We start from the raw sequence: 27,274 nt of genomic DNA, 5'->3' as shown, positions 1-27,274 counted from the left end.
GTACACACACACAGTGCAGTACACACACACACAGTACACACACAGTGCAGTACACACACACCTCCTGCACACACACACAGTGCAGTACACACACACACAGTGCAGTACACACACAGTACACACACACAGTGCAGTACACACACACACAGTACACACACACAGTGCAGTACACACACACAGTGCAGTACACACACACACAGTGCAGTACACACACACACAGTACACACACACAGTGCAGTACACACACACCTCCTGCACACACACACAGTGCAGTACACACACACCTCCTGCACACACACACAGTGCAGTACACACACACACAGTGCAGTACACACACACACAGTACACACACACAGTGCAGTACACACACACACAGTACACACACACAGTGCAGTACACACACACAGTGCAGTACACACACACACATTGCAGTACACACACACACAGTACACACACACAGTGCAGTACACACACACCTCCTGCACACACACACAGTGCAGTACACACACACCTCCTGCACACACACACAGTGCAGTACACACACACACAGTGCAGTACACACACACACAGTGCAGTACACACACCTCCTGCACACACACACCCTGTACAGCATCGTGCTGCACCCCCCTCCCCCCCTCCACCCCCACCCCTCCACCCCCACCCCTCCACCCCCACCCCTCACCCCCCCCTCCACCCCCCTCCACCCCCACCCCTCCACCCCCACCCCTCCACCCCCACCCCTCACCCCCCCCTCCACCCCCCTCCACCCCCACCCCTCCACCCCCCCTCCACCCCCCCCGTGGTCTCCCAGAGCCGCCGCCGCCGCTGCCGCCGCTCGCTCCGCCGCTCGCGTCTCAGGCCGGGCCTTGGGGCCCGGTGGAGACACCGCGGGGACACTGAGACACGTAGTGGAGACACGGTGGGGACAGTGAGACACGTAGTGGAGACACGGTGGGGACAGTGAGACACGGGGACACTGAGACACGAGACGTGGTGGAGACACCGCGGGGACAGTGAGACACGTAGTGGAGACACGGTGGGGACAGTGAGACACGGGGACAGACGAGAGGTGGAGACACCGCGGGGACACTGAGACACGGGGACTGTGAGACACGAAACGTGGTGGAGACACCGCGGGGACACTGAGACACGTAGTGGAGACACGGTGGGGACAGTGAGACACGGGGACACTGAGACACGAGACGTGGTGGAGACACCGCGGGGACACTGAGACACGTAGTGGAGACACGGTGGGGACAGTGAGACACGGGGACACTGAGACACGAGACGTGGTGGAGACACCGCGGGGACAGTGAGACACGTAGTGGAGACACGGTGGGGACAGTGAGACACGGGGACAGACGAGAGGTGGAGACACCGCGGGGACACTGAGACACGGGGACTGTGAGACACGGGGACAGTGAGACAAGAGGCAGGGAACACTGAGACACGTAGTGGAGACACGGTGGGGACACCGTGGGGACACTGAGACACGGGGACAGTGAGACACGTAGTGGAGACACGGTGGAGACACCGCGGGGACACTGAGACACGAGGCAGGGGACACTGAGACACAAGGCAAGAGACACGGGGACACTGAGACAAGACGTGGTGGAGACACCGCGGGGACAGTGAGACACGGGGACTGTGAGACACGAGGACTGTGAGAGACGGGGACAGTGAGACACGTAGTGGAGACACCGCGGGGACACTGAGACACGGGGACAGTGAGACACGAGACGTGGTGGAGACAACCACGGGGACAGTGGAGAGGTGGAGACACCGTGGGGACACTGAGACACAAGGCAAGAGACACCGCTGGGACACTGAGACACAAGGCAAGAGACACGGGGACTGTGAGACACGAGACGTGGTGGAGACAACCACGGGGACAGTGAGACGATGCAAGAGACACGGGGACACTGAGACACAAGGCAAGAGACACCACGGGGACAGTGACACGAGACGTAGTGGAGACAACCACGGGGACACTGAGTCTCTGACAGACAAGACGCAGTGGAGACACCACGGGGACACTGAGTCTCTGACAGACAAGACGCAGTGGAGACACCACGGGGACACTGAGTCTCTGACAGACAAGGCGCAGTGGAGACACGGGGACACTGAGTCTCTGACAGACAAGGCGTGTTGGAGACACCACGGGGACACTGAGTCTCTGACAGACAAGGCGTGTTGGAGACACCACGGGGACACTGAGTCTCTGACAGACAAGACGCAGTGGAGACACCACGGGGACAGTGAGTCTCTGACAGACAAGACGCAGTGGAGACAACCACGGGGACACTGAGTCTCTGACAGACAAGACGCAGTGGAGACACGGGGACACTGAGTCTCTGACAGACAAGACGCAGTGGAGACACGTGGAAACACGACCACGTGGTGGAGCCACAAGACCACGTGGTGGACACACAAGACCACGTGGTGGACACACAAGACCACGTGGTGGACACACAAGACCACGTGGTGGACACACAAGACCACGTGGTGGACACACAAGACCACGTGGTGGAGACACAGGATCACGTGGTGGAGACACAGGATCACGTGGTGGAAACACAAGACCACGTGGTGGACACACAAGACCACGTGGTGGAGACACGGGGACATTGAGTCTCTGACAGACAAGACGCAGAGACACGTGGACAGCGAGTCTCTGAGACAAGACGGAGACAGCGAGCCTCCGAGAGACAAGACGTGGAGACACGCGGACGGCGAGTCTCTGACAGACAAGACGTGGAGACACGGGGACATCGAGTCTCCAGGCCAAGGCGTGGCGGAGACACGGGGACGCAAGACCACGTGGTGGAGACACGCGGAGGGGGAGGGACACGCGGAGGGGGAGGGACACAACGTGGCAGAGACACGGGGACGCAAGACCACGTGGTGGAGACACGCGGAGGGCGAGGGACAAGACGTGGCAGAGACACGGGGACGCAGGACCACGTGGTGGAGACACGCGGAAGGGGAGGGACACGACGTGGCAGAGACACGGGGACGCAAGACCACGTGGTGGAGACACGCGGAGGGCGAGGGACACGACGTGGCAGAGACACGGGGACGCAGGACCACGTGGTGGAGACACGCGGAGGGCGAGGGCCAGAGACAAGACGCGGAGACGCGGCGGAGGAGGAGAGCCTCGGAACCAGGTGGAGGAGACGAGGGGGCAGGAGCGGACAATTGTTCGACGACGACCAGGAGGAGAAGGAGGCGAGGTGGAGACGAGGAGGAGGGCGAGGAGGAGGAGGTGGAGGAGGAGGAGGAAGAGGAGGTGGAGGAGGAGGTGGAGGAGGTGGAGGAGGAGGTATCCAAGCGGGGTGGATTCGCCATGCACATGCTGCGGTGTCTGTGTGCCAGGTCGGCCAAAGCTCCCAAAAGTCCTCAGGGTGAGTTGGAGACCAGTCGCGGGAGACACGGGGTGGGGGGGGGTGAGTGGTGGGGGGGTGAGTGGTGGGGGGGTGAGTGGTGGGGGGTGGTGACGGGTGGTGGGTGGCAGGTGAGGTGGTGGGGTGGGTGAGTGGTGGGGTGGTTGGTTAGGTGGTGGGGTGGGTGAGTGGTGGGGTGAGTGGTGGGGTGGGTGAGTGGTGGGGGGTGGTGGGGGGTGGTGGGTGGCAGGTGAGGTGGTGGGGTGGGTGAGTGGTGGGGTGGTTGGTTAGGTGGTGGGGTGGGTGAGTGGTGGGGTGGGTGAGTGGTGGGGTGGGTGAGTGGTGGGGTGGGTGAGTGGTGGGGTGGGTGAGTGGTGGGGTGGATAGTTAGGTGGTGGGGTGGGTGACTGGTGGGGTTGGTGGTTAGGTGGTGGGGTGGTTGGTTAGGTGGTGGGGTGGCTCGTTAAGTGGTGATGTGGTTGGTTAGGTGGTGGGGTGGTTGAGTGGTGGGGTGGGTGAGTGAGTGGTGGGTGAGTGGTGGGGTGGGTGAGTGAGTGGTGGGTGAGTGGTGGGGTGTGTGGTTAGGTGGTGGGGTGGGTGAGTGGTGGGGTGTGTGGTTAGGTGGTGGGGTGGGTGAGTGGTGGAGTGGGTGAGTGGTGGACTGGGTGATTAGGTGGTGGGGTGGGTGGTTGGTTAGGTGGGTGGGTGGTTGGTTGGTTAGGTGGTGGGGTGGTTGATTGGTGGGGTGGGTGGTTAGGTGGTGGGGTGGGTGAGTAGTGGGGTGGTTGGTTAGGTGGTGGGGTGGGTGAGTGGTGGGGTGGTGGGGTGGTGAGTGGTGGGGTGGGTGAGTGGTGGGGTGGGTGAGTGGTGGGGTGGGTGAGTGGTGGGGTGGGTGAGTGGTGGGGTGGGTGAGTGGTGGGGTGGGTGAGTGGTGGGGTGGGTGAGTGGTGGGGTGGGTGGGGTGGGTGAGTGGTGGGGTGGGTGAGTGGTGGGGTGGGTGAGTGGTGGGGTGGGTAGTTAGGTGGTGGGGTGGGTGAGTGGTGGGGTGGTTGGTTAGGTGGTGGGGTGGGTGGTGAGTGGTGGGGTGGGTGGTTAGGTGGTGGGGTGGGTGAGTGGTGGGGTGGATAGTTAGGTGGTGGGGTGGGTGACTGGTGGGGTTGTTGGTTAGGTGGTGGGGTGGCTGGTTAGGTGGTGAGGTGGTTGAGTGGTGGTGGGGTGGTTGAGTGGTGGGGTAGGTGGGTGAGTGGTGGATGAGTGGTGGGGTGGGTGGTTAGGTGGTGGGGTGAGTAGTTGGTTAGGTGGTGGGGTGGGTGAGTGGTGGGGTGGATGGGTAAGTGGTGGGGTGGATGGGTAAGTGGTGGGGTGGGTGGTGAGTGGTGGAGTGGGTGGGTGAGTGGGGTGGTTGGTGAGTGGGGTGGTTGGTGAGTGGGGTGGTTGGTGAGTGGGGTGGTTGGTGAGTGGGGTGGTTGGTGAGTGGTGGGGTGGGTGGTTAGTAGGGGGACACACACAAAGACAAAGATGCCCCGTGTAGCCTCTAACAGACTGTAGGGGCAAGTGCTTTCAGCGGGCACTTATGAAGGCTACCGGCACTGTGGCACACGAGGGGGTGGGTGGCCAGCACCACGCCGGGCCGCCTTTGTCTCTCCCCCAGTGGCGATGTTTACACACCTCCACCCAGCTACTCATTTGAGGCTGGGTCGACCTTGGGGTGGAGGCCCAGGACCGTTTCAAGTTAATCGCTGGCACTGGGTTGGTAGCCGTGAGCGGGAATCGAACCCGGGTCGCCAGGACACACACACGGGGTGACACACACACAGGGTGACACACACGGGGTGACACACACACGGAGACACACACACACAGGGTGACACACACACGGAGACACACACACACAGGGTGACACACACACGGAGACACACACACAGGGTGACACACACACGGAGACACACACACACAGGGTGACACACATGGAGACACACACACACAGGGTGACACACACACGGAGACACACACAGGGTGACACACACACGGAGACACACACACACAGGGTGACACACACACGGAGACACACACACAGGGTGACACACACACGGAGACACACACACACAGGGTGACACACACGGAGACACACACACACAGGGTGACACACGGAGACACACACACACACACAGGGTGACACACACGGAGACACACACACACAGGGTGACACACACACGGACACACACACACACAGGGTGACACACACACGGAGACACACACACACAGGGTGACACACACACGGAGACACACACACACAGGGTGACACACACAGGGTGACACACACACGGAGACACACACACAGGGTGACACACACACGGAGACACACACACACAGGGTGACACACACACGGAGACACACACACACAGGGTGACACACACGGAGACACACACACACAGGGTGACACACACACGGAGACACACACACACGGGGTGACACACACACACGGAGACACACACACACAGGGTGACACACACACGGAGACACACACACACAGGGTGACACACATGGAGACACACACACACAAGGTGACACACACACGGAGACACACACACAGGGTGACACACACGGAGACACACACAGGGTGACACACACACGGAGACACACACACACAGGGTGACACATGGAGACACACACACAGGGTGACACACACGGAGACACACACACAGGGTGACACACACGGAGACACACACACAGGGTGACACACACACGGAGACACACACAGGGTGACACACACGGAGACACACACACACAGGGTGACACACACACGGAGACACACACACACAGGGTGACACACACACGGAGACACACACACACAGGGTGACACACACGGAGACACACACAGGGTGACACACACGGAGACACACACACACACACACAGGGTGACACACACGGAGACACACACACACAGGGTGACACACACACGGAGACACACACACACACAGGGTGACACACATGGAGACACACACAAGGTGACACACACACGGAGACACACACACAGGGTGACACACACGGAGACACACACAGGGTGACACACACACGGAGACACACACACACAGGGTGACACACATGGAGACACACACACAGGGTGACACACACGGAGACACACACACAGGGTGACACACACACGGAGACACACACAGGGTGACACACACACGGAGACACACACACAGGGTGACACACATGGAGACACACACACACAGGGTGACACACACACACAGGGTGACACACACACAGGGTGACACACACGGAGACACACACACACACGGAGACACACACACACAGGGTGACACACACACGGAGACACACACACACAGGGTGACACACACACGGAGACACACACACACAGGGTGACACACACGGAGACACACACAGGGTGACACACACACGGAGACACACACACACACAGGGTGACACACACGGAGACACACACACACAGGGTGACACACACACGGAGACACACACAGGGTGACACACACACGGAGACACACACACACAGAGTGACACACACACGGAGACACACACACACAGGGTGACACACATGGAGACACACACACACAGGGTGACACACACGGAGACACACACAGGGTGACACACACACGGAGACACACACACACACAGGGTGACACACACGGAGACACACACAGGGTGACACACACACGGAGACACACACACACAGGGTGACACACATGGAGACACACACACACAGGGTGACACACACGGAGACACACACAGGGTGACACACACACGGAGACACACACACACACAGGGTGACACACACGGATACACACACACACAGGGTGACACACACACGGAGACACACACACAGGGTGACACACACACGGAGACACACACACAGGGTGACACACACACGAAGACACACACACACACAGGGTGACACACACGGAGACACACACACAGGGTGACACACACACGGAGACACACACACACAGGGTGACACACACACGGACACACACACAAAGATCCCCCATATAGCCTTAACAGACTGTAGGGGCAAGTGCTATTAGCGAGCAGCACCTATGAAGGCCGGCACGGCACACGAGGGGGTGGGTGGCCAGCACCACGCCCGACCGCCTTTGTCTCCCCAGTAGCGATGTTTACACACTGCACCAGGTACTCATTTGAGGCTGAGTCGACCTAGGGGAGGCCCGGGACCGGTTCAGATAATCGTCACTGGTGGTGTTGGCCGTGAGCGGGAATTGGTCGTTGGGTTCATAGCGTAGCGTAGCGCTAACCACTACACTACCGCTCCCCACACACACACACAGGGTGACACACACACGGAGACACACACACACGGTGACACACACACACAGGGTGACACACACACAGGGTGACACACACACGGAGACACACACACACAGAGACACACACACAGGGTGACACACACAGGGTGACACACACACGGAGACACACAAACGGAGACACACACACGGAGACACACACAGGGTGACACACACACAGGGTGACACACACAGGGTGACACACACAGGGTGACACACAGGGTGACACACACACGGAGACACACACACACGGTGACACACAGGGTGACACACACACACAGGGTGACATACACACACAGGGTGACACACACGGAGACGCACAGGGTGACGCACAGGGTGACGCACAGGGTGACACACAGGGTGACACACACACGGAGACACACACACAGGGTGACACACACACACAGGGTGACACACACACACGGAGACACACACACAGGGTGACACACACACAGGGTGACACACACACAGGGTGACACACACACACGGAGACACACACACGGAGACACACAGGGTGACACACACGGAGACACACACACAGGGTGACACACACACAGGGTGACACACACGGAGACACACACACAGAGTGACACACACACAGGGTGACACACACACACAGGGTGACACACACACACGGAGACACACACACAGGGTGACACACACACGGTAAACACACACACACGTTGACACACACACGGAGACACACACACACACAGGGTGACACACACACAGGGTGACACACACACGGTAAACACACACACACACAGGGTGACACACACACAGGGTGACACACACAGGGTGACACACACACGGTAAACACACACACAGGGTGACACACACACACAGGGTGACACACACACAGGGTGACACACACACAGGGTGACACACACAGGGTGACACACACGGTAAACACACACACAGGGTGACACACACACACAGGGTGACACACACACGGAGACACACACACAGGGTGACACACACACAGGGTGACACACACAGGGTGACACACACACGGTAAACACACACACAGGGTGACACACACACACAGGGTGACACACACACAGGGTGACACACACACGGTAAACACACACACACAGGGTGACACACACACAGGGTGACACACACAGGGTGACACACACGGTAAACACACACACAGGGTGACACACACACACAGGGTGACACACACACACAGGGTGACACACACACAGGGTGACACACACACGGTAAACACACACACACAGGGTGACACACACACAGGGTGACACACACACGGAGACACACACACAGGGTGACACACACAGGGTGACACACACAGGGTGACACACACACGGTAAACACACACACAGGGTGACACACACACACAGGGTGACACACACACACAGGGTGACACACACACAGGGTGACACACACACGGTAAACACACACACACAGGGTGACACACACACAGGGTGACACACACAGGGTGACACACACGGTAAACACACACACAGGGTGACACACACACACAGGGTGACACACACACACAGGGTGACACACACACGGTAAACACACACACACACAGGGTGACACACACAGGGTGACACACACAGGGTGACACACACACGGTAAACACACACACAGGGTGACACACACACACAGGGTGACACACACACAGGGTGACACACACACGGTAAACACACACACACAGGGTGACACACACACAGGGTGACACACACACACGGAGACACACACACAGGGTGACACACACACAGGGTGACACACACACGGTAAACACACACACACACAGGGACACGGGGTTGTCCCACTGAGGCCTCAATATGGGACGTGGTTTGGTGGTTTGAGGTGGTTGGTGATGATGGTGACATTGATGGTGGTGATGGTAATTTTGGCGGCGGCGGCGGCGGTGGTGATGGTAGAGGTTGTTGATGATATTGATGGTGCCGATGGTAGCGTGTTTGGTGGTGATATTGATGGTGGTGCTGATGGTAATTGCGGTGGTGTTTTTGGTGGTGGTGGTGGTGATTTTATGGGTGGTAATGATTGTGGTGGTAGTGATGTTGGTCGTGGTGATATTGTGGTGGTGGTGATGGTACAGTAGTGGTGGTGATGATGGTAGTGGTGTTGTTAATAGTGACAGTGATGATGGTACAGTGGTGGTGGTGGTGGTTATGGTACAGTAGTGGTGGTGGTGGTGGTGATGATGGTAGTGGCGTTGTTGATAATAGTGACAGTGATGATGGTACAGTGGTGGTGGTGGTGATGGTACAGTAGTGGTGGTGGTGGTGGTGATGATGGTAGTGGCGTTGTTGATAATAGTGACAGTGATGATGGTACAGTGGTGGTGGTGATGGTACAGTAGTGGTGGTGGTGGTGGTGATGGTACAGTAGTGGTGGTGGTGATGGTAGTGGCGTTGTTGATAATAGTGACAGTGATGATGGTACAGTGGTGGTGGTGATGGTACAGTAGTGGTGATGGTACAGTAGTGGTGGTGGTGAGGTACGGTGGTGGTGGTGATGGTACAGTAGTGGTGGTGAGGTACAGTAGTGGTGGTGAGGGTACAGTAGTGGTGGTGAGGTACAGTAGTGGTGGTGGTGAGGGTACAGTAGTGGTGGTGAGGTACAGTAGTGGTGGTGGTGAGGTACGGTGGTGGTGGTGGTGATGGTACAGTGGTGGTGGTGAGAGTACAGTAGTGGTGGTGGTGAGAGTACAGTAGTGGTGGTGAGGTACAGTAGTGGTGGTGGTGATGGTACAGTAGTGGTGGTGGTGATGGTACAGTAGTGGTGGTGGTGAGGGTACAGTAGTGGTGGTGGTGATGGTACAGTAGTAGTGGTGGTGGTGAGAGTACAGTAGTGGTGGTGGTGAGAGTACAGTAGTGGTGGTGGTGAGAGTACAGTAGTGGTGGTGGTATTATTGGTAGTGATGCTAATGGCAGTAATGCTGGTGGTGGCGGCGATGATGGTAGTGGTGGTGGCGGCGATGATGGTAGTGGTGGTGGTGGCGGCGATGATGGTAGTGGTGGTGGTGGTGTTGATGATGGTAGTGGTGGTGGTGGTGGCGATGATGGTAGTGGTGGTGGTGTTGATGATGGTAGTGGTGGTGGTGTTGATGATGGTAGTGGTGGTGGTGGTGGCGATGATGGTAGTGGTGGTGGTGGTGGTGTTGATGATGGTAGTGGTGGTGGCGGCGATGATGGTAGTGGTGGTGGTGTTGATGATGGTAGTGGTGGTGGTGTTGATGATGGTAGTGGTGGTGGTGTTGATGATGGTAGTGGTGGTGGTGGTGTTGATGATGGTAGTGGTGGTGGTGTTGATGATGGTAGTGGTGGTGGTGGTGTTGATGATGGTGGTGGTGGTGGTGGTGTTGATGATGGTAGTGGTGGTGGTGTTGATGATGGTAGTGGTGGTGGTGGTGTTGATGATGGTAGTGGTGGTGGTGTTGATGATGGTAGTGGTGGTGGTGTTGATGATGGTAGTGGTGGTGGTGTTGATGATGGTAGTGGTGGTGGTGGTGTTGATGATGGTAGTGGTGGTGGTGTTGATGATGGTAGTGGTGGTGGTGTTGATGATGGTAGTGGTGGTGGTGTTGATGATGGTAGTGGTGGTGGTGTTGATGATGGTAGTGGTGGTGGTGGTGTTGATGATGGTAGTGGTGGTGGTGTTGATGATGGTAGTGGTGGTGGTGGTGTTGATGATGGTAGTGGTGGTGGTGTTGATGATGGTAGTGGTGGTGGTGTTGATGATGGTAGTGGTGGTGGTGGTGTTGATGATGGTAGTGGTGGTGGTGGTGTTGATGATGGTAGTGGTGGTGGTGTTGATGATGGTAGTGGTGGTGGTGGTGTTGATGATGGTAGTGGTGGTGGTGGTGGCGATGATGGTAGTGGTGGTGGTGTTGATGATGGTAGTGGTGGTGGTGGTGTTGATGATGGTAGTGGTGGTGGTGTTGATGATGGTAGTGGTGGTGGTGGTGTTGATGATGGTAGTGGTGGTGGTGTTGATGATGGTAGTGGTGGTGGTGGTGTTGATGATGGTAGTGGTGGTGGTGTTGATGATGGTAGTGGTGGTGGTGGTGTTGATGATGGTAGTGGTGGTGGTGTTGATGATGGTAGTGGTGGTGGTGTTGATGATGGTAGTGGTGGTGGTGGCGGCGATGATGGTAGTGGTGGTGGTGGTGTTGATGATGGTAGTGGTGGTGGTGTTGATGATGGTAGTGGTGGTGGTGTTGATGATGGTAGTGGTGGTGGTGTTGATGATGGTAGTGGTGGTGGTGTTGATGATGGTAGTGGTGGTGGTGTTGATGATGGTAGTGGTGGTGGTGGCGGCGATGATGGTAGTGGTGGTGGTGTTGATGATGGTAGTGGTGGTGGTGGTGTTGATGATGGTAGTGGTGGTGGTGGTGGCGATGATGGTAGTGGTGGTGGTGTTGATGATGGTAGTGGTAGTGGTGGTGTTGATGATGGTAGTGGTGGTGGTGGTGGCGATGATGGTAGTGGTGGTGGTGTTGATGATGGTAGTGGTGGTGGTGTTGATGATGGTAGTGGTGGTGGTGGTGGTGTTGATGATGGTAGTGGTGGTGGTGGTGTTGATGATGGTAGTGGTGGTGGTGTTGATGATGGTAGTGGTGGTGGTGTTGATGATGGTAGTGGTGGTGGTGTTGATGATGGTAGTGGTGGTGGTGGTGTTGATGATGGTAGTGGTGGTGGTGTTGATGATGGTAGTGGTGGTGGTGGTGGCGATGATGGTAGTGGTGGTGGTGGTGTTGATGATGGTAGTGGTGGTGGTGTTGATGATGGTAGTGGTGGTGGTGGTGTTGATGATGGTAGTGGTGGTGGTGGTGTTGATGATGGTAGTGGTGGTGGTGTTGATGATGGTAGTGGTGGTGGTGGTGGCGATGATGGTAGTGGTGGTGGTGGTGTTGATGATGGTAGTGGTGGTGGTGTTGATGATGGTGGTGGTGGTGGTGTTGATGATGGTAGTGGTGGTGGTGGTGTTGATGATGGTAGTGGTGGTGGTGGCGATGATGGTAGTGGTGGTGGTGTTGATGATGGTAGTGGTGGTGGTGGCGATGATGGTAGTGGTGGTGGTGGTGTTGATGATGGTAGTGGTGGTGGTGTTGATGATGGTAGTGGTGGTGGTGGCGATGATGGTAGTGGTGGTGGTGGTGTTGATGATGGTAGTGGTGGTGGTGTTGATGATGGTAGTGGTGGTGGTGGTGTTGATGATGGTAGTGGTGGTGGTGTTGATGATGGTAGTGGTGGTGGTGTTGATGATGGTAGTGGTGGTGGTGGCGATGATGGTAGTGGTGGTGGTGTTGATGATGGTAGTGGTGGTGGTGTTGATGATGGTAGTGGTGGTGGTGGTGGTGTTGATGATGGTAGTGGTGGTGGTGGTGGCGATGATGGTAGTGGTGGTGGTGTTGATGATGGTAGTGGTGGTGGTGGTGTTGATGATGGTGGTGGTGGTGGTGGTGGTGTTGATGATGGTAGTGGTGGTGGTGGTGTTGATGATGGTAGTGGTGGTGGTGGTGGTGTTGATGATGGTAGTGGTGGTGGTGGTGTTGATGATGGTAGTGGTGGTGGTGGTGTTGATGATGGTAGTGGTGGTGGTGGTGTTGATGATGGTAGTGGTGGTGGTGGTGGTGTTGATGATGGTGGTGGTGGTGGTGTTGATGATGGTAGTGGTGGTGGTGGTGTTGATGATGGTAGTGGTGGTGGTGGTGGTGTTGATGATGGTGGTGGTGGTGGTGGTGGTGTTGATGATGGTAGTGGTGGTGGTGGTGTTGATGATGGTAGTGGTGATGGTGGTGTTGATGATGGTAGTGGTGGTGGTGGTGTTGATGATGGTAGTGGTGGTGGTGGTGGTGTTGATGATGGTGGTGGTGGTGGTGTTGATGATGGTAGTGGTGGTGGTGTTGATGATGGTGGTGGTGGTGGTGGTGTTGATGATGGTGGTGGTGGTGGTGTTGATGATGATGGTGGTGGTGGTGTTGATGATGGTAGTGGTGGTGGTGGTGTTGATGATGGTGGTGGTGGTGGTGTTGATGATGGTAGTGGTGGTGGTGGTGTTGATGATGGTAGTGGTGGTGGTGGTGTTGATGATGGTAGTGGTGGTGGTGGTGTTGATGATGGTAGTGGTGGTGGTGGTGGTGTTGATGATGGTAGTGGTGGTGGTGGTGTTGATGATGGTGGTGGTGGTGGTGGTGTTGATGATGGTAGTGGTGGTGGTGTTGATGATGGTAGTGGTGGTGGTGGTGTTGATGATGGTAGTGGTGGTGGTGGCGGCGATGATGGTAGTGGTGGTGGTGGTGGCGGCGATGATGGTAGTGGTGGTGGTGGTGTTGATGATGGTAGTGGTGGTGGTGGCGGCGATGATGGTAGTGGTGGTGGTGGTGGCGGCGATGATGGTAGTGGTGGTGGTGGTGTTGATGATGGTAGTGGTGGTGGTGGTGGTGGTGTTGATGATGGTAGTGGTGGCGGCGATGATGGTAGTGGTGGTGGTGGCGGCGATGATGGTAGTGGTGGTGGTGGCGGCGATGATGGTAGTGGTGGTGGTGGTGTTGATGATGGTAGTGGTGGTGGTGGTGTTGATGATGGTAGTGGTGGTGGTGTTGATGATGGTAGTGGTGGTGGTGGCGGCGATGATGGTAGTGGTGGTGGCGGCGATGATGGTAGTGGTGGTGGTGGTGTTGATGATGGTAGTGGTGGTGGTGGTGTTGATGATGGTGGTGGTGGTGGTGGTGTTGATGATGGTAGTGGTGGTGGCGGCGATGATGGTAGTGGTGGTGGTGGTGGCGATGATGGTAGTGGTGGTGGTGTTGATGATGGTAGTGGTGGTGGTGGTGTTGATGATGGTAGTGGTGGTGGTGGTGTTGATGATGGTAGTGGTGGTGGTGGTGTTGATGATGGTAGTGGTGGTGGTGGTGTTGATGATGGTAGTGGTGGTGGTGGTGTTGATGATGGTAGTGGTGGTGGTGGTGGTGTTGATGATGGTGGTGGTGGTGGTGTTGATGATGGTAGTGGTGGTGGTGGTGTTGATGATGGTAGTGGTGGTGGTGGTGGTGTTGATGATGGTGGTGGTGGTGGTGGTGGTGTTGATGATGGTAGTGGTGGTGGTGGTGTTGATGATGGTAGTGGTGATGGTGGTGTTGATGATGGTAGTGGTGGTGGTGGTGTTGATGATGGTAGTGGTGGTGGTGGTGGTGTTGATGATGGTGGTGGTGGTGGTGTTGATGATGGTAGTGGTGGTGGTGTTGATGATGGTGGTGGTGGTGGTGGTGTTGATGATGGTGGTGGTGGTGGTGTTGATGATGATGGTGGTGGTGGTGTTGATGATGGTAGTGGTGGTGGTGGTGTTGATGATGGTGGTGGTGGTGGTGTTGATGATGGTAGTGGTGGTGGTGGTGTTGATGATGGTAGTGGTGGTGGTGGTGTTGATGATGGTAGTGGTGGTGGTGGTGTTGATGATGGTAGTGGTGGTGGTGGTGGTGTTGATGATGGTAGTGGTGGTGGTGGTGTTGATGATGGTAGTGGTGGTGGTGTTGATGATGGTAGTGGTGGTGGTGGTGTTGATGATGGTAGTGGTGGTGGTGGTGTTGATGATGGTAGTGGTGGTGGTGGTGTTGATGATGGTAGTGGTGGTGGTGTTGATGATGGTAGTGGTGGTGGTGGTGGTGTTGATGATGGTGGTGGTGGTGTTGATGATGGTAGTGGTGGTGGTGGTGTTGATGATGGTGGTGGTGGTGGTGGTGTTGATGATGGTGGTGGTGGTGGTGGTGTTGATGATGGTAGTGGTGGTGGTGGTGTTGATGATGGTAGTGGTGGTGGTGGTGTTGATGATGGTAGTGGTGGTGGTGGCGGCGATGATGGTAGTGGTGGTGGTGGTGGCGATGATGGTAGTGGTGGTGGTGTTGATGATGGTAGTGGTGGTGGTGGTGTTGATGATGGTGGTGGTGGTGGTGTTGATGATGGTAGTGGTGGTGGTGTTGATGATGGTAGTGGTGGTGGTGGTGTTGATGATGGTAGTGGTGGTGGTGGTGTTGATGATGGTAGTGGTGGTGGTGGTGGTGTTGATGATGGTAGTGGTGGTGGTGGTGTTGATGATGGTAGTGGTGGTGGTGTTGATGATGGTAGTGGTGGTGGTGGTGTTGATGATGGTAGTGGTGGTGGTGGTGTTGATGATGGTAGTGGTGGTGGTGGTGTTGATGATGGTAGTGGTGGTGGTGGTGTTGATGATGGTAGTGGTGGTGGTGGTGTTGATGATGGTAGTGGTGGTGGTGGTGGTGTTGATGATGGTAGTGGTGGTGGTGGTGTTGATGATGGTAGTGGTGGTGGTGTTGATGATGGTAGTGGTGGTGGTGGTGTTGATGATGGTAGTGGTGGTGGTGGTGTTGATGATGGTAGTGGTGGTGGTGGTGTTGATGATGGTAGTGGTGGTGGTGGTGTTGATGATGGTAGTGGTGGTGGTGGTGTTGATGATGGTAGTGGTGGTGGTGGTGTTGATGATGGTAGTGGTGGTGGTGGTGTTGATGATGGTAGTGGTGGTGGTGGTGGTGTTGATGATGGTAGTGGTGGTGGTGGTGTTGATGATGGTAGTGGTGGTGGTGTTGATGATGGTAGTGGTGGTGGTGGTGTTGATGATGGTAGTGGTGGTGGTGGTGTTGATGATGGTAGTGGTGGTGGTGGTGTTGATGATGGTAGTGGTGGTGGTGGTGTTGATGATGGTAGTGGTGGTGGTGGTGTTGATGATGGTAGTGGTGGTGGTGGTGGTGTTGATGATGGTAGTGGTGGTGGTGGTGTTGATGATGGTAGTGGTGGTGGTGTTGATGATGGTAGTGGTGGTGGTGGTGTTGATGATGGTAGTGGTGGTGGTGGTGTTGATGATGGTAGTGGTGGTGGTGGTGTTGATGATGGTAGTGGTGGTGGTGGTGTTGATGATGGTAGTGGTGGTGGTGGTGTTGATGATGGTAGTGGTGGTGGTGGTGTTGATGATGGTAGTGGTGGTGGTGGTGTTGATGATGGTAGTGGTGGTGGTGGTGTTGATGATGGTAGTGGTGGTGGTGTTGATGATGGTAGTGGTGGTGGTGGTGGTGTTGATGATGGTGGTGGTGGTGTTGATGATGGTAGTGGTGGTGGTGGTGTTGATGATGGTAGTGGTGGTGGTGGTGTTGATGATGGTAGTGGTGGTGGTGTTGATGATGGTAGTGGTGGTGGTGTTGATGATGGTAGTGGTGGTGGTGGTGTTGATGATGGTAGTGGTGGTGGTGGTGTTGATGATGGTAGTGGTGGTGGTGGTGTTGATGATGGTAGTGGTGGTGGTGTTGATGATGGTAGTGGTGGTGGTGGTGGTGTTGATGATGGTGGTGGTGGTGTTGATGATGGTAGTGGTGGTGGTGGTGTTGATGATGGTGGTGGTGGTGGTGGTGTTGATGATGGTGGTGGTGGTGGTGGTGTTGATGATGGTAGTGGTGGTGGTGGTGTTGATGATGGTAGTGGTGGTGGTGGTGTTGATGATGGTAGTGGTGGTGGTGGCGGCGATGATGGTAGTGGTGGTGGTGGTGGCGATGATGGTAGTGGTGGTGGTGTTGATGATGGTAGTGGTGGTGGTGGTGTTGATGATGGTAGTGGTGGTGGTGTTGATGATGGTAGTGGTGGTGGTGTTGATGATGGTAGTGGTGGTGGTGGTGTTGATGATGGTAGTGGTGGTGGTGTTGATGATGGTAGTGGTGGTGGTGGCGGCGATGATGGTAGTGGTGGTGGTGGCGGCGATGATGGTAGTGGTGGTGGTGGTGTTGATGATGGTAGTGGTGGTGGTGTTGATGATGGTAGTGGTGGTGGTGGCGGCGATGATGGTAGTGGTGGTGGTGGCGGCGATGATGGTAGTGGTGGTGGTGGTGTTGATGATGGTAGTGGTGGTGGTGTTGATGATGGTAGTGGTGGTGGTGGTGTTGATGATGGTAGTGGTGGTGGCGGCGATGATGGTAGTGGTGGTGGTGGTGGCGATGATGGTAGTGGTGGTGGTGTTGATGATGGTAGTGGTGGTGGTGGTGTTGATGATGGTAGTGGTGGTGGTGGTGTTGATGATGGTAGTGGTGGTGGTGTTGATGATGGTAGTGGTGGTGGTGTTGATGATGGTAGTGGTGGTGGCGGCGATGATGGTAGTGGTGGTGGTGGTGGCGATGATGGTAGTGGTGGTGGCGGCGATGATGGTAGTGGTGATTATCATCATCACCATCACCATCTTCATCATCATCATTACCCCCATCATCATCATCATCGCCACCTTCATCACCACAGACATCGCTACCATCACCATCATCACCTTCATCATCAACATCATCACCTCCATCAATATCAGCAGCATCAGCAGCATCATCACCCTCCCCCCCCCCCCATCATCATCAGCAGCATCAGCAGACATATCCCCGTGCCTCCAGTGTTGATTGATGGACTGAACCAGACAGAGGCTTTGCTGTTCAGCCGCATTCAAATATTTTCGCTTTTACACAAAGACAAAGATCCCCCGAATAGCCTGTAACAGACTGTCGGGGCAAGTGCTGTTAGCGAGCACCTATGAGGGTGTGTGGGGGTTGCCAGCACCACGGCCCGGGCCGCCTTTGTCTCCCCAGTGGTGGTGGAGATGATGGTCGTGGTGGAAATGCACGCAGAGGGCGCTAACCACTGCGCCACCGCTCCCCACACATTCACCACACACAGAGCACGCTAACCACTGCACCACCGCTCACCACACACACATTCACTACACACACAGCACGCTAACCACTGCACCACCACTCCCCACGCACTCACTACACACACACACACAGCACGCTAACCACTGCGCCACCACTCCCCACACACTCACTACACATACACAGCACGCTAACCACTGCACCACCACTCCCCACATACCCACCACACACACAGCACGCTAACCACTGCACCACCACTCCCCACATACCCACCACACACACAGCTCGCTAACCACTGCACCACCACTCCCCACACACTCACCACACACACAGCACGCTAACCACTGCACCACCGCTCCCCACACACTCACCACACACACAGCACGCTAACCACTGCACCACCACTCCCCACACACTGACTACACGCACAGCACGCTAACCACTGCACCACCACTCCCCACACACTCACCACACACACAGCACGCTAACCACTGCACCACCGCTCCCCACACACTCACCACACACACAGCACGCTAACCACTGCACCACCGCTCCCCACACATTCACCACACACACACAGCACGCTAACCACTGCACCACCGCTCACCACACACACACTACACACACACACACAGCACGCTAACCACTGCGCCACCACTCCCCACACACTCACTACACACACACAGCACGCTAACCACTGCACCACCACTCCCCACACACTCACTACACACACAGCACGCTAACCACTGTACCACCGCTCCCCACACACTCACTACACACACACAGCACGCTAACCACTGCGCCACCACTCCCCACACACTCACTACACATACACAGCACGCTAACCACTGCACCACCACTCCCCACATACCCACCACACACACACAGCACGCTAACCACTGCGCCACCGCTCCCCACACACTCACCACACACACAGCACGCTAACCACTACACCACCACTCCCCACACACTCACTACACACACACAGCACGCTAACCACTGCACCACCACTCCCCACACACTCACCACACACACACAGCACGCTAACCACTGCACCACCACTCCCCACACACTCACTACACACACACAGCACGCTAACCACTGCACCACCACTCCCCACACACTCACGACACACAGCACGCTAACCACTGCACCACCACTCCCCACACACTCACTACACACACAGCACGCTAACCACTGCACCACCACTCCCCACACACTCACCACACACACACACAGCACGCTAACCACTGCGCCACCACTACCCACACACTCACTACACACACACAGCACGCTAACCACTGCGCCACCACTCCCCACACACTCACTACACACACACGGCACGCTAACCACTGCGCCACCACTCCCCACACACTCACTACACACACACAGCACGCTAACCACTGCGCCACCACTCCCCACCCACTCACTACACACACACAGCACGCTAACCACTGCGCCACCACTCCCCACCCACTCACTACACACACAGCACGCTAACCACTGCACCACCACTCCCCACACACTCACTACACACACGGCACGCTAACCACTGCGCCACCACTCCCCACCCACTCACTACACACACACAGCACGCTAACCACTGCGCCACCACTCCCCACCCACTCACTACACACACAGCACGCTAACCACTGCACCACCACTCCCCACACACTCACCACACACACGGCACGCTAACCACTGCGCCACCACTACCCACACACTCACTACACACACACAGCACGCTAACCACTGCACCACCGCTCCCCACACGCACCACACACACGGCACGCTAACCACTGCGCCACCACTACCCACACACTCACTACACACACACAGCACGCTAACCACTGCACCACCGCTCCCCACACACTCACCACACACACAGCACGCTAACCACTGCACCACCGCTCCCCACACACTCACCACACACACAGCACGCTAACCACTGCACCACCGCTCCTCACACACTCACTACACACACAGCACGCTAACCACTGCACCACCACTCCCCACACACACTCACTACACACACACAGCACGCTAACCACTGCACCACCACTCCCCACACACTCACCACACACACAGCACGCTAACCACTGCACCACCACTCCCCACACACACTCACTACACACACACAGCACGCTAACCACTGCACCACCACTCCCCACACACTCACCACACACACAGCACGCTAACCACTGCACCACCACTCCCCACACACTCACCACACACACAGACAGCACGCTAACCACTGCGCCACCACTCCCCACACACTCACTACACACACAGCATGCTAACCACTGCACCACCACTCCCCACACACTCACCACACATACAGCACGCTAACCACTGCGCCACCACTCCCCACACACTCACTACACACACAGCACGCTAACCACTGCGCCACCACTGCCCACACACTCACCACACACACAGCACGCTAACCACTGCACCACCACTCCCCACACACTCACCACACACACAGTACGCTAACCACTGCACCACCACTCCCCACACACTCACTACACACACAGCGCGCTAACCACTGCACCACCACTCACCACACACCCACCACACACACAGCACGCTAACCACTGCACCACCGCTCCACACACACTCACCACACACACAGCACGCTAACCACTGCACCACCACTCCCCATACACTCTCACACACACACAGCACGCTAACCACTGCGCCACCACTCCCCACACACTCACCACACACACAGCGCGCTAACCACTGCGCCACCACTCCCCACACACTCACCACACACACACTCTCACAATCACACACTGTCACACACGCCGAGTCACATCACTCACTATTACACGTGCACACGCACCCACACTTACACGTGGATATATACACACTCACATTCACACAGTCACACACTCACACAACAACAACAACAACCGCCATTCGCCACTAAGTGGCGGTGACGTCACCACGACGCTTGTGCCAGGCCATGTGCACCCTGAGGCCACGTGAAGTGTCGAACGCCCGCTGGCAGGAGGTCACGGGGCAGACCCAGCAGGTGCCACGGGTCGACTGACCGATATGACTGGCCGATGCACCACCTGTGCCCCCTACTGTGCCAACTTGCTGTGCTTTAGCCACCCGGCGCTCCGCTCGTTGTTGTGAGCGTCGCTCCTCCGCCCTCCGTTGTTGTTGGAGGGCGACTGCCTCCAACTGCCCAGTAGCGTCCTTCACGAGCCTCCTCCACTGAGGCCGATCTTGACACCGCTGGTACCAGTCATCGGCAAGTCCACTCAGCTCCACGTCCTCCTGTACCACATCACTCCATCTCTTCTCTCGCCCGTGCCGCGCCCGTTTAGCCCCCTCGATCCGGCCGAACAAAAGCTGTTTGGGCATGCGGTGGCTGGGCATGCGGGCTACATGACCCAGCCAACGCAGCCTTGCCTGCCAGAGGTGGGACTTTGCCCAGATCTTTCGAGGATTTGTGAGCTCCTCACACAATCCAGCCTGCAGGTTAAACCCTGGATTGATCGTAGGCAGGCCAGCCTAAATGTTTCTAACCGGCGAAGATTCTCCATTAGGGGGGTCCACATTTCGCATTCACACACTCATACATTAACACGCGTACACACACATTTACACACTCATATTAACACACATTCACACACTCATACACTAATACACACATACACACACTCATACATTAACACACACATTCACACACTCATACACTAATACACACACTCATACATTAACACACACATCCACACACTCATACACTAATACACACATTCACACACTCATACATTAACACACACATTCACACACTCATACATTAACACACATTCACACACTCGTACATTAACACACACACACTCATACATTAACACACACATTCACACACTCATACACTAACACACACATTCTCACACTCATACACTAACACAAACATACACACACTCATACACTAATACACACATACACACACTCATACATTAACACACACATCCACACACTCATACATTAACACACATTCACACACCCATACATTAATACACACATCCACACACTCATACACTGATACACACATTCACACACTCATACATTAACACACACATTCACACACTCATACACTAACACACACATCCACACAATCATACATTAACACACACATTCACACACTCATACACTAACACAAACATACACACACTCATACATTAACACACACACTCATACATTAACACACACATTCACACACTCATACACTAATACACACATTCACACACTCATACACTAACACACACATTCACACACTCATACACTAACACACATCCACACACTCATACACTAACACACACATCCACACAATCATACATTAACACACACATACACACACTCATACATTAACACACACATCCACACAATCATACATTAACACACACATACACACACTCATACACTAACACACACATACACACACTCATACATTAACACACACATTCACACACTCATACACTAACACACACATTCACACACTCATACATTAACACACACATTCACACACTCATACACTAACACACACATACACACACTCATACATAAACACACACATTCACACACTCATACACTAACACACATCCACACACTCATACACTAACACACACATACACACACTCATACATTAACACACCCATCCACACACTCATACACTAACACACACATTCACACACTCATACATTAACACACACATTCACATACTCATACACTAACACACACATTCACACACTCATACACTAACACACATATCCACACACTCATACACTAATACACACCTTCACACACTCATACACTAACACACACATCCACACACTCATACACTAACACACACATTCACACACTCGTACACTAATACACACATTCACACACTCATACACTAACACACACATCCACACACTCATACACTAATACACACATACACACACTCATACATGAACACACAGATTCACACACTCATACACTAATACACACATTCACACACACATACACTAACACACATTCACACACTCATACACTAGCACACGTACATTCACACACTCATACACTAATACACACATTCACACACTCATACACTAATACACACATTCACACACTCATACACTAATACACACATTCACACACTCATACACTAACACACACATTCACACACTAATACACACATTCACACACTCATACACTAACACACACATTCACACACTCATACACTAATACACACATTCACACACTCATACACTAACACACACATTCACACACTCATATACTAACACACACATTCACACACTCATACACTAACACACTCATTCACACACTCATACACTAACACACACATTCACACACTCATACACTAACACACATACACACACTCATACACTAACACACACATCCAGACACTCATACATTAACACACACATTCACACACTCATACACACACTCATACATTAACACACACATTCACACTCATACACTAACACACACATTCACACACTCGTACATTAACACACATTCACACACTCATACACTAATGCACACATACACACACTCATACATTAACACACACATTCACACACTCATACACTAATACACACATTCACACACTCATACACTAACACACACATTCACACACTCATACACTAACACACATCCACACACTCATACACTAACACACACATCCACACAATCATACATTAACACACACATACACACTCATACACTAACACACACATTCACACACTCGTACATTAACACACATTCACACACTCATACACTAATACACACATACACACACTCATACATTAACACACACATTCACACTCATACACTAACACACATTCACACACTCATACATTAACACACACATACACACACTCATACATTAACACACACATCCACACAATCATACATTAACACACACATACACACACTCATACACTAACACACACATACACACACTCATACATTAACACACACATTCACACACTCATACACTAACACACACATTCACACACTCATACATTAACACACACATTCACACACTCATACACTAACACACATACACACACTCATACATAAACACACACATTCACACACTCATACACTAACACACATCCACACACTCATACACTAACACACACATACACACACTCATACATTAACACACCCATCCACACACTCATACACTAACACACACATTCACACACTCGTACACTAATACACACATTCACACACTCATACACTAACACACACATCCACACACTCATACACTAATACACACATACACACACTCATACATGAACACACACATTCACACACTCATACACTAATACACACATTCACACACACATACACTAACACACATTCACACACTCATACACTAGCACACGTACATTCACACACTCATACACTAATACACACATTCACACACTCATACACTAATACACACATTCACACACTCATACACTAATACACACATTCACACACTCATACACTAACACACACATTCACACACTAATACACACATTCACACACTCATACACTAACACACACATTCACACACTCATACACTAATACACACATTCACACACTCATACACTAACACACACATTCACACACTCATATACTAACACACACATTCACACACTCATACACTAACACACTCATTCACACACTCATACACTAACACACACATTCACACACTCATACACTAACACACATACACACACTCATACACTAACACACACATCCAGACACTCATACATTAACACACACATTCACACACTCATACACACACTCATACATTAACACACACATTCACACTCATACACTAACACACACATTCACACACTCGTACATTAACACACATTCACACACTCATACACTAATGCACACATACATACACACACTCATACATTAACACACACATTCACACTCATACACTCACACACACATTCACACACTCGTACATTAACACACATCCACAAACTCATACACTAACACACACATTCACACACTCATACACTAATACACACATACACACACTCATACACTAACACACTCATTCACACACTCATACACTAACACACACATTCACACACTCATACACTAACACACACATACACACACTCATACACTAACACACACATACACACACTCATACACTAACACACACATCCACACACTCATACACTAATACACACATTCACACACTCATACACTAATACACACATTCACACTCATACACTAACACACACATTCACACACTCGTACATTAACACACATTCACACACTCATACACACATACACACACTCATACACTAACACACACATCCACACACTCATACACTAACACACACATTCACACTCATATATTAACACAAAATTCATACTCATTAACAAATTCGTACACATATTTACACTCTAATACGTTAACACACACATACCACATTCACTGTCATGCATTAACACACGTACACACATTCACACACTCACACATTAACACACATGTACACACATTCACACACACTAACACACACGTACACACACATTCACACACTCATACATTAACACACACATTCACACACACTCATACATTAACACACACGTACACACTCACACATTAACACACGTACACACACATTCACACTCACACATTAACACACGTACACACACACTCACACATTAACACACGTACACACACATTCACACTCACACATTAACACATACACACACATTCACACACTCACACATTAACACACACGTACACACACATTCACACACTCATACATTAACACACACGTACACACACTCATACATTAACACACACGTACACACTCGCACATTAACACACGTACACACACATTCACACTCACACATTAACACACGTACACACACATTCACACATTAACACACACTCACATTAACACACGTACACACATTCACACATTCACACATTAACACACGTACACACACATTTACACTCACACATTAACACACATTAACACACACGTACTCACACATTAACACACACTCACACATTAACACACACTCACACATTAACACACACGTACTCACACATTAACACACACGCACACACATTCACACACTCATACGTTACAATACAAAGATCCCCCATATAGCCTGAACAGACTGTTGGGGCAAGTGCTGTTAGCGAGCACCTATAAAGGTCGGCACGGCACACGAGGGGGTGGGTGGCCAGCACCACGCCCGGCCGCCTTTGTCTCCCCAGTTGCGATGTTTACACACCGCACCAGGTACTCATTTGAGGCTGAGTCGACCTAGGGGAGGCCCAGGACCGGCTCAGATAATCGTCACCGGTGGTGTTGGCCGTGAGCGGGAATCGAACTCGGGACGCCGGGTTCGTAGCGCTAACCACTACGCCACCGCTCCCCACACACACGTACACACACCTCACTCACGCACGCACACACACACACACGCACACACACACGTACACACACACGTACACACACCTCACTCACACACGCACACACACACGTACACACACCTCACTCACACACGTACACACACACACGTACACACACACACGTACACACACCTCACTCACACACGCACACACACACGTACACACACACACGTACACACACACGCGTACACACACACGCGTACACACACACACGTACACACACCTCACTCACACACGCACACACGTACACACACCTCACTCACACACGCACACACACACGTACACACACACGCGTACACACACACGCGTACACTCACACACGTACACACACCTCACTCACACACGCACACACACACCCTTGCCCCACACATGAACTCTATGCGCGTCA

General features: G+C 53.5%; 1 protein-coding gene across 1 annotated transcript in view; it reads left to right on the top strand.

The window, feature by feature from the left end:
- The first annotated feature begins 3,318 nt into the window (after positions 1-3,318).
- LOC144952368 (fibroblast growth factor 14-like) overlaps positions 3,319-27,274 on the top strand; it is a 176,832-nt gene continuing 152,876 nt past the window's right edge. Inside the window, exon 1 of the mRNA XM_078882758.1 lies at positions 3,319-3,404. Coding sequence (XP_078738884.1) covers positions 3,347-3,404 — 58 coding nt within the window. The 5' untranslated portion in view covers positions 3,319-3,346. The remainder of the gene's footprint in view (positions 3,405-27,274) is intronic.

Source organism: Lampetra fluviatilis, chromosome 67 (assembly GCF_964198595.1).
Source record: "Lampetra fluviatilis chromosome 67, kcLamFluv1.1, whole genome shotgun sequence".
NCBI lineage: Eukaryota > Metazoa > Chordata > Hyperoartia > Petromyzontiformes > Petromyzontidae > Lampetra > Lampetra fluviatilis.
The sequence above is the reverse complement of the archived record's forward strand: the minus strand, read 5'-3'. Positions and strand labels throughout refer to the sequence as shown.